The following is an 11,015-nucleotide window of genomic DNA, read 5'->3' as shown; positions in this document are numbered from 1 at the left end:
TTTCTTTGTCCTTACCTGCTCATACATCAGCTTTTATCTGTTACCTACCTCGACTTTGGAGCGAATGCATCAATTGTACAGCAGTGGCAGCCATAGATCATATAAATTCCTACAATAGAGCTTAAAACCCGACAAGACTCTGTTCTCGAAGTATATTCTGAACGATATTTGGTTCAAATACCGTATTTTAATCCTTCAGAACTTATTAGAGACGCAGTCCCGTAAATTATCTACCTCGGGATTTTTGCTCGACCTGTATGATTTTGTATGCTCATTCTTCACAGGTAATAATTTTAAGGTATCCGTATTCAGTGTTTAGCGATCGCTACACTACTTATAAAAAATTTTCATCATTATACAATTTGTCATTAGAGGAATCAAGGGTGAGCGAGCGTTTAGGCCTCCCGCGATTCCGACAATTGTATTGAGTCTTGTAGTGAGTCAATCAGTCTGGTGTTCACTCAGCGTCCACGCACGCAATTACAAATTCATAGCCGCTACACCATTGACTTAGTACAAGATTCACCCTACATGTGTTGTCCTATCCTTGGAGGTGAGAGTGACTCCCCCAGGAAGAGCTCTACATGATTTGGCGCCCAACAGTGATAGGCATTGAAGAGGTGGATAATCGACTGCGAGGATTATTTAGTTGCTCAGTATACTATAGCGCTGACAACGGGAAAATTTTTTTTTTTGAAAAATTCATGGTTGTGAATTTCTTCAAATTTAATATTAACTCATCACTAGTCTTAATGTTACGAATAATAGCAGCTGTAGATATGGTTTCATCAAAATGACCTTTCAAAAACTTGAAAATAGTATCTTTATCTAAGGCTGGAATTAGATTCTTAGCAATGTTGAAACGAGAAATATAATACTCAGTAAGATTCTTAGATAAGTTTGGCTTATATTTTCCAAATCTCAAATCATCTCTAGCAGATGACTGAATGTTGTCTGACCACATTCTAGCAATGAATTTCTCTTTAAATTCTTCAAAGTTATTTATATCAAAACGAATGAAAATCCACCAATCACGATGAGCAAAATTTGAATTAAAATTGTTTTCCAAAATACCCTTAATTTTGATCCAGTTTGTGATTTCATTTCTCTCAAGATACTCGGTCAAGTTTACTAAGAAATGCATTGGATTCTTTTTGTCAATTTGCATTTGGAATTCAAACCTATCGAAATTACTATTGTTACCAGTATGATTACACATCGGTTTTGTTGACATGTTAATTTTATTTATGTTTTTTCTAACCTCAGTTATAGCAGCTGTATTTTCTTGACAATCTATTTTCAAAGAGGATAATACCTTGATTTCCTTGTCTACTTTTTCGTTTAATTCTACAACCTCTTTTTCAACATGCTTAATACTTTCATTATTTTCTGCATTGATAGCATTTGTGTCATATTTTGTTGCTCAACTATGATCTTATTTTTATTTACTCTTTCATTAACCTCACTGACCCTATCAGAAACTTGAATGATTTTGTTTTGCATTGATGTTTCTACATCTAACATTGATGTTTCAAGATCATTAGTTTTCTGCTGTAGATGCCCTATTTCTTTGTGATTTTTACTTAATGTATCATTTATCTCTTTTATTTCCCGCTTTGTACTAACCTGATCTAGTCTTATGCTAGCAAATTCTTGCTTCATATCATCAAACCTAGCATTAAACTTAGCATTTTGCTCATCAAATCTAGCATTTTGCTCATCAAATCTGGCATCTTGTCTATCAAACTTTTGTGTTAAGAACTCTATAAGATTTATATCATTTTTAGCTCCTACCATACTTGTTTCATTTGATATTTCTACTACTTTCTCATGACTTGTTACATTTGAAATGTTCTCACTTACAGCTACACTATCGTTTGAGTCATTGTTTAAGGTTAGGTCTAAATCTTGTGATTCTTCATCTAAGTTTTGAATGTTTTCACTGGATAAAACTTCATTATTTTTATTGTCCTCCATCTTGTTACTGCGTAAAAAATATTTACTCATTAGAACCTGAACTTTCTTGAACCGATTTCCCACTCAGCAGCATCTCCCATTCACAATTCATCAAGATATCTATCCTACCAATAATTTTTTTTTTACAACCAGGGATATATTTTGTAGTTTGAGTCCCACACCAGGGCGTACCATTTGCCGTGCTACCAATTTTTCCTTAAACGGTTGGAATAGCATTTAACACCTATCAACCTAAGGATAGTTGTCGGCTCCAATGAAATAGATTCTTGATAAATTGTGAATGGATCTATTGCCTATGAATGAGAAATCCAGTTTTCAGAGCAAATTAACTTATAATCTTCAGATGAATTTATACAAATACACAAAGAAATATATCTTAAGCCTAATTATTTTTAGAGTAACTACGAACTAAAATACTTATCTAGTTTACAGTTGAAACACAGTGGCTATTGGCTTGACTACACTAATAGCTAATTATGAACAAAACAGAACACAAAAATTTGTATAAAACTCAATTTAAAACATTAATAAACGAAAATGATTCAGAGCAAAACTCCACAACAACACACTTAGCCAGCCATTTTTCTAGAGAAGGAAGAACAGGAAAAAACCTAAGTTGCAAGTCACAAAGCCAACGCCTTGTTCAGTATAGATTTTACAGACACGTCACCAAAAAATTATAACTTACAAGTTTAGAATTCACATTCTACATCTGTTCTCAATAAAACTTTATTTTGAAAATGTTATTTTATATTTTTATATATATCTCGATTTAAATAAACCATTTATCTAGTAATTTTGTTAACCCTGCCTCGGTGACACCATGGAACAATGCAACAAACATTTACGATAATAAATTCTCCGTCAAAAAGTTTGTCCGTCTATTGATGACTCTGATATTTACTATAAAGTTCCATATATCTCGAATTGAAGATTCGATTCAAATGTGAGAAAAAATGTAATATTACACTATTTACAATTTATTTAAAGTATTTCTCAAGGGGGTTATTTTATACTGGTCATATTGGAATAAATATGGTTTAATCTAATCAAAATATTAGAAAAAAATTTAGTTCATGTCCCTAACAAAAATGTAACTATAGTCCCTAATAAATATAACTAATAATTAGTAGGTAGGCCTATTATGATGTTATGAATAGTTCTATTATTGTAACATTTTACAATAGCTTCTTTTATATCATAACCATCCATGATATTGAATCAATCTATTATAATATTACTGAATCATATAATCACTAGCTTAAAATGTATTGAATCATGAAATTAAAACCACTAACTTAATAGATTTTTTACAAGTTTGAAGTTAACCAACAATGGTAACAGTTTAATCAACTGTTAGACCCGGTTGCACAAAAGCCGGTTAAATTTTAACCGTGATTAACTTCACGAGAACCAATCAGAGAATGCGTTTTTGATAAAACGGCTTCTCTGATTGGCTCTCGCGGAATTAATCACGGTTAAAATTTAACCGGCTCTTGTGCAACCGGGCCTTAGTGTTTGAAAATGATAAACATTCAACTTATACACACTAAAAATTGCAATTACTGTTATATTAGGGTTATTAATAGGGCTTGACATAAAATCTTAAAACTGCTCCAGTAATTCTTGAATATAGGCTATTGTAGGTAGCCTAAGTTTGTTTGTTAAGGTTACAAGTAAGTTTGTTTATGTATGTTGAAAAATTTGATTATTGAAGGAGGTAGAGTGCAACTTACTGAAAATGGCTTTCATCAAATGTAGAGAGGAGAAGAACTTTTTTCAAATCTAATCCTTGGCATCATATTCATCTGTCATGGTGGATTTTAGTATAATATGTATCTGCAGTTCTATTCTGCAGTACTATTGTTTTCAAAATAAACGAAGTTCAAAGTAGCATAACTTTACATGCATTCAACCTATCCTATAAGTAGCAACCATAAGTAGCTAAGGTTAGGAAAAGCTTTAGGTTAATAAAGCTTAGGTTAGGAAAAGCTTTGGGTTAGGAAAACTCAGATTAGGAATATCATAATTTGATGATTTCAATAATCAAAATGGCTGCTACTCATAGGTTAAATGCATGTAAAATTGTGCTACTTTGAACTTAGTTTATTTCAAAAACAATAGTGACCGCCGTTTAATTTTTGTGATTTTGTGCTCAAAATAGCATACTTAATAATCGATCCCAACCAAAAATTTGATGACAGGTATGTTGGCACTGGACGTGCATTTACACCGAAATTTTGAAGTAATAATTTAGTATGGTTTTAATAAATTGATAGTATTAAAACAATAAACCAATACAAGGGAGTATTTAAGGACCTTACATAGTACTGAACTAATTATTAAATTGTAGCCTATCAATAAGAATGATTGCTGCTATTTACAGTTTATTTAGAGTATTTCTCAACAGGTTGATTTGATAGGCTACTAGTCATATTGAAATAATGTTTTATCTAATCAAAATACTGTATTCAAAAAGTTAATTAGGTCAAATGTAACCATAGTCCCTAATATGCCTATAAATAACTAATATTATTAGTGGGTAGGCCTATTCTCTTATTAGCTTTATTATTGTAACATTTTACAATAGCTTCTTATATCTTGAACATTAATAATAATTAAATCAATCTATTATGATATTACTGAATCATATAATCACTAGTTTAAAAATTATTAACTAAATCATAAAATCAAAACCACACTTGATAGTTGTTTTACAAGTTTAAGGTACCAACAATGTTAACAGTTGGTTTAATCAACTGTTTAGGTTTAAAAATGGAAAAAATTAACTTATACACACTAAAAATTGCAATTAATGTTGTATCAGGGTTCTTAATAGGGCGTAACATAATAATTATTTACTATAGTGCTTTTTAAAACAACATGTGCTTTACAAATTTGTCTGGGGAACGCTTTGCCATCACTAGGCTAAACAGTTTTGTTTAGTAGGTAACTTCATGCTATTAAATTTATCAATAAATATCCTAGACATAAATGAATGATCTTACCTTAATTTAAGACCTTCAGCAATCAAAAATCATCATCAACTTGATGATGCGATAAAATAAAGGATAAACAAACAACAAACCAATACTGCAATACTTCACCTTCAACTACTGAAAACTGAAGAAGACAGGAGGAGGACATCTTTAATGGCTGTCGCTCAAGCGCAGTAGTGCACAAGCACGAATCACCCCGGGAGTTTCAAAGTTATTGATATAGACAATCTTTATTGTTAACATTGAAACAGTCCATATTTCTGGGATGGATTAATGATTTCTTTATGGGGACATTTGTGCTTCCACTGAAATAATGTTGGAATCAATAAAATAGTACCTAGTTTATTATTATTTGAATTTGAAACTTGAAAATTATTTCATAGGCTTGGTGTGTGACATGATTTTCAGCACAAACTGGAATCTAATTTGAAAAAATGATATAACTTTCTCAATTTTGGATGGAAACATTTGAAATTCTAGGACAATGTTTATAACATGAACAGAATCGTTAATTATTTTTTTCAAAATTTTCCATCATCAATTACCAATTATTTAAAATTTTAAACGTTAGTAGCACGTCAACGGCCCGTCTGACGGGATTTTTGCATTGAGAAGAAGTGCTGGAAATCTACTTCTGTAGTCGAATAAGTGATAAAAGACTGCTTTTTTGAACATTTTTGGGAAACTTAGAAATCGATCAAATTTTTTCCAAGTCCCTATTTGGATTAAAATTAGCGCAAAAGGTCTATTATATCATCAACAGTACGTTGTAGACAATTTTCGCAAGAGACAAAAAGTGTTTGAAATTCAATTCTGCATCTGAACTATTGATTAGAAATACAATTTTTCGACTTTTTTGGGAAACTTGAACATCTGGCAAGTCCCTCTGCATTTAGCGCAAAAGGTCAATTATATCGTTAACAGTGCATTTTAGACGATTTTCGCAGAAGACAAAAAGTATTTTAATTGCAATTCTGCACCTGAATTGATTAACAAAAAGCTTAAAATGAGACTTTTTGGAAAACTCAAAAAAATTTCAGTCTTAATTTGTGTAAAACATTTTCTTTATCTCGATAACGGTGAGTTGGAGACGATTTTTGAAGAAGATAGAAAGGGATTGGAATTCAATTCCACTTAGGAATATTGGTCAGAAAGCCTAAATTGAGACATTTTTAGGGATTAAGATACACAGGTGAGGGGGGAGGAGACACCTTCTGAAAAAAATGTTTGATTTTCACTTATAACATTTTCACTTAGTGTGTTGACTGGGTAGGTACTGTAGAAATTCCATACTGTACCAACCTTTCTAACGTTTATTTTAGTAAACATTTCTAAGTTTATCAAACATTGTTTTCATAACGTTTATCAGCAATATACATTCTAGACGTTTATTAAACGTTTATAGAGTAAACGTTCATTTTAGTAAAATTCCCTAACGTTTATTGAACGTTGTTTTCATAACGTTTATCGGATTTATACATTTTAAACATTTATTAATTTATTAAACGTTTTTTAAACTTTTTGTGCTGTGTGGGATGAACACTACAGGTTGATCTCTTCTCCCCTGTATTAGAGGAGATTTTGGAAGTGACAATGAGAAATAGACAATGTAAAGAAGACAATGTAAAATAGGCTACTCGAGGATTGTTCGACACTCACAATAGAAACAAAATTCAAGGGAATGCGTAGCAAGCTATATTCAAGATCGATTCAAATCAGCTTTAACCAATACCTACTATTACTTCAGGCCCCACAACTGATCTCTAACAAACTATGACGTCATCACATGTAGATCATCGATGATCTACTGGCGGTAAGCAAGCGAGTAAGTAATAGTAGGTATTGAATAAGGGCGCTGATGCTTGTTATCACATCTGATATGGTAATCAACAAAATTGGAATTACAAATTCAATTTTAACGGTGTTCCATTTCAATGAATATGGTTTGTTTATCAATCTTCTAATATTTGTTTGTGAAAAGTAATAATGAATTTGGGGTTTTAAATCATTGGGATACTGCTGTGTACCGGTACCTAATTGTTGCGGGAATTATAACAAGATTCCAAAAGTTTCCGTAGGGTTTTAAAGTTTAAAACGGTTTTTTTACTTTTTCGAAAGATGATACTTTGAAACGAAAATGGATACGAGCGATAAGAAGAAAGAGCTTCAATTCTACAAAACAACGGTTTACATGAAGTGTAGAAGAACAGTGTAAATAAAGTGTGAGTGGAAAATTTAATTAAAGTGTGGAAGAACAGTGTAAATAAAATGTGAAATAACAGTGTAATTAGAGTGTGGAAGAACAGTGTGAATAAAGTGTGTGAAAGAACTTTTGAATTAATAAATTAAAAAGTAAATGCAAAGTGTTGGAACTGCCCATAACATCAAAATATTGAAGGTTTTACCTAACTGAAAAACATCTCCTGATGGGTTTCTTTGTACTACAGATCAATTGTGATCAAGTTTGTGGGAGCCTCTTTCCTAAAAAAGAGTTAGGAATTTGGTTTATCTTTGATTTACCTCTCCTTCGACTCTGATACAGGCTATTATTAAGTATTTTTGGTTGAGATGAATTTATCAATAGCTCTATCACTGAATTGAGTAGGCCTATGTCTATCAATCTGAAAATATGGATAAATTATTGCATTTGTGGAATAGTGTTTTTATTTCAATAAAATTTCTATTTATTAAAATACAAGTGTCTTTAATTTGAAATTTAGATAGTATTCCATCCAATAAAAATCCATACAGTAACAAAAGTTACATTGATAAGCTAGTAGAATCTACTACGATCTAGGAAGAATCAATCTACATGTTATGACGTCATTAATTAGTTGTGGGGCCTGAAGTAATATAGTAGGTATTGCTTTAACTGACAAGGGTTATTCAAGGCAGAGTCAAGACTTGTTTGACTCATGCAATAGAAGCTGAAATCGAACGAATACCTTTCGAGCCATATTCAAGATCGATTCTAATCAAAACTGTTAGCTTTGACTGACAAGGGAAATTCAAGGCAAAGTCAAGACTTGTTTGACCCATGCAATAAAGGCTAAATTCGAACGAATACATAGCATGCCATATTAAATTTCGATTCCAACCAAGTTTGTTAGCCTTGAAAAACAAGGGTATGCTGCTTTCGATTCTAGTATGGAAATTCAAGGGGACTTCGAGTTGAATGTCAAGCAACATCGTTTCCAGCTGGATTCAACTTCAGCCTTGATTGACAAGTGAAGGCTGCTTCTAATTCAAGCCTTGAATCAAGCCTTACTGCTGACTGGGAGTGTACTTTGCGTTGTCGATCATTAGGCTTGGTTGTTTTACACATTTTTGCAAAATGATTTTTGCCTTGGCACTTGGCACAAGTCTTATTATAAGCTGGGCAACGTCCACGAGCATGATTATAGCCACATCGATTGCAGTTTATCAATGTTTGACCACTATCAGAAGGTTGTTGATAGTTCATTTTCTTGTCATGTACATTACTAGAGTGAATTATTTCGAGGTTAGGTTTAGATAAAATCTGTTCTACTTGCTTGGAAGAGATATCAGCAAGCCTGAAGGTCTGCACCACATCATCCAACTTGGGATTGCCTTCTTTAATCATTTTCGATTTTATTTCATTGTTATTGGAGCCAAAAACTAGCTTATCACGGAGCATCTCGTCGACATTCTCAAATTCACAGTCCTGTATTAATACTTTCACATGAGTGTAAAATGAAGCAAAATCCTCACCGTCTCGTTGCTTTCTTTCACTGAATAGGAATCTAGCATGTAGAATGTTCTTTTTTGGGTTACAATAATTTTTAAATCGATTAAGCACATCTTGTAGTTTTTTGTCTTTTTCATCACGAATTGTATTGTAGACGACTAAAGCATCTTCCCCTATCAAGTTCAAAAGTAAGGCAACTTTACGTTCTTCACTTGATCTGTCAAGTCTGGAGGCTAGAAGATAAATTTGAAAGGACTGTTCAAATTTTTTCCAGTTTTCACTTAGGTTGCCATCAAGGCACAACTTAGCTGGGACATTACAAGAAGCCGCCATTGTAGATTGTAGTTGTAAATCCAGTTTACGTATTCACAGCGTAACACAATCAATTCACTAGGAACTCAAAACTAAATACCGACTGTGCCATGTTATGTGTTCACTCAATAAATAAAACATAAGTAATAATTATTAACATGTTTATTTGAATACATTATAAAGTTCAAGAGGATCATACTAGTTTTCTAGACTGCCTAGCATCTAACCTTGTCTAGCCTCTCTTGCAGTGTAGCCAACTTACTATTACAACTATCAGAATCAATATGATAAATAATAATTTCAACATTATAATTATTCTATTATACAACTCACATTGATCATATCTCTCGTTGGAAACGTTTACAAGCTCTGTCACAATCTTTCTGGGATAGGTGGTCTCAAGAATATTCAGTTACCTTACAGAAAAAAACAAAAATGGTCATCATCTTCCGAAAACCTTCAAGTAGGTACTCTCCTCATACTAAAGGATCCTGGTTCTTTGCCTTCCACTTGGAAATTAGCCAGAATTACTCAAGTTCACCCTGGTTTGGATAATAAAGTCCGCGTTGTCACCATTCTTACTTCATCAGGTTCATTCAAACGTCCAATCTCAAATATTGTTCCAATTCCACTCGATGATGACGATTTGAATACTTAACTCGATCCAACACTTTATTTATTGTTTTTCTTCAAGCAATTTTGCAAATTACTTGACAGGCCTGGTATGTTGCATCTCGCATCATATTCAAATTGTCCACGCTACAGTTTGCCAACTGCAGCACAATATTTCCCTTTAGGCCAGGCACTGTGGATTATTTAGAAGTCATTTTTATTCCTATCATTTTAAACTACATTATCTATCATATTACTATTCAATTTTAGCATCTGATTTTGCATTCGTTAAGCATACTGTAATAATATTTCAACTTCCCCTAAAATTTAGATTATTTCTTGTGATTTGTAAACCCCGGTTTCAGAGCACATTTTTATATCGTTTCCGTTTGCCACTTTTTCCGTGTCCATTCCCCACTTTGTTCTTTGTTCTTGTTCGGAAATGATCCAAAATGTACAGATCTCTTTCAACTCTATTATCTTCAAATTTATCCTACAATGTATTCCAAAATTGGTATATCCGAGACAAACTAATTATGAATAGTTTTATAGATGTTTGAAATGTCCTGTGAAGTGAAGTTACTAAAACTAATTCAACTTTAACCCTTTGCGCTCGAAAGTCCAATAATACTGGCCGTGTAAAGATTGCAGACAGCTTGTGTTTCTCTTGCCGTGATTTGGCTTTGGCGCTCGAAAGGCCAGTACAGCTGGACATGCTACTTTCATTGTTAGCTTGGCCGCCATACTTGTTTGTATCACCACTAGCTCGTATTTATATTTAGATGACTTTTGTGTTTTGTGCACGCTCAAAACAAATCAATAAATAAGAATCAATGGACAGTTAAATCTTCATTTTCATTTAGCCTTACCAAAACTGCAATAAACATACTTTTGCATAATAAAAATTTCATACAATCATTTGTAACACAGATAACTAAATATATAGTGACAAAGTAGGACTTTCCAGCCATGTTACACCGAGACAAAAACTTTTTCTCATTTATCTTAGTCTTTAAGTTTTCTTGCTGAATGGTACTTCTCAAAACAAACACAAATATGCAGTCAAAGATTGCTAGTACAAGTTTTGCAGTAAATAAAAAGCATCCATTTCTTCAACTTCTTGTAATTGTTCGAATACACTCACTTCCTCATTTGTTCCATCTTCTGTAACTTCATTAGACTCTATTTCGTGATCACTGTATTCTTTATAATTGTCTTCTAAATCTTCTATAAAAATCTTCTGAATTGTCTTCTAAATCGTTTATAATTGTCTTCTTCATCTTGTATTAAATTTTCAAATTCTTCACCTATATTTGAAGCAATGTCACTGTTGTGAATTGAACCACTATCTTCATCAATTTTCAGAATCACAAAACAATATTTGTCCTATATAATATTAGGCCTAT

General features: G+C 32.5%; 1 protein-coding gene across 1 annotated transcript in view; it reads right to left on the bottom strand.

The window, feature by feature from the left end:
- Positions 1 to 8,711, bottom strand: part of LOC120351626 — a 21,904-nt gene extending 13,193 nt beyond the window's left edge. The window contains exon 1 of the mRNA XM_039429502.1: positions 8,412 to 8,711. Coding sequence (XP_039285436.1) covers positions 8,412 to 8,634 — 223 coding nt within the window. The 5' untranslated portion in view covers positions 8,635 to 8,711. The remainder of the gene's footprint in view (positions 1 to 8,411) is intronic.
- Positions 8,712 to 11,015: the final 2,304 nt, after the last annotated feature.

This window comes from Nilaparvata lugens, chromosome 5, assembly GCF_014356525.2.
Source record: "Nilaparvata lugens isolate BPH chromosome 5, ASM1435652v1, whole genome shotgun sequence".
In the NCBI taxonomy this organism is placed as follows: Eukaryota; Metazoa; Arthropoda; class Insecta; order Hemiptera; family Delphacidae; genus Nilaparvata; species Nilaparvata lugens.
Note: the sequence above shows the minus strand (reverse complement) of the source record. Positions and strands in the feature narration are given on the sequence as shown.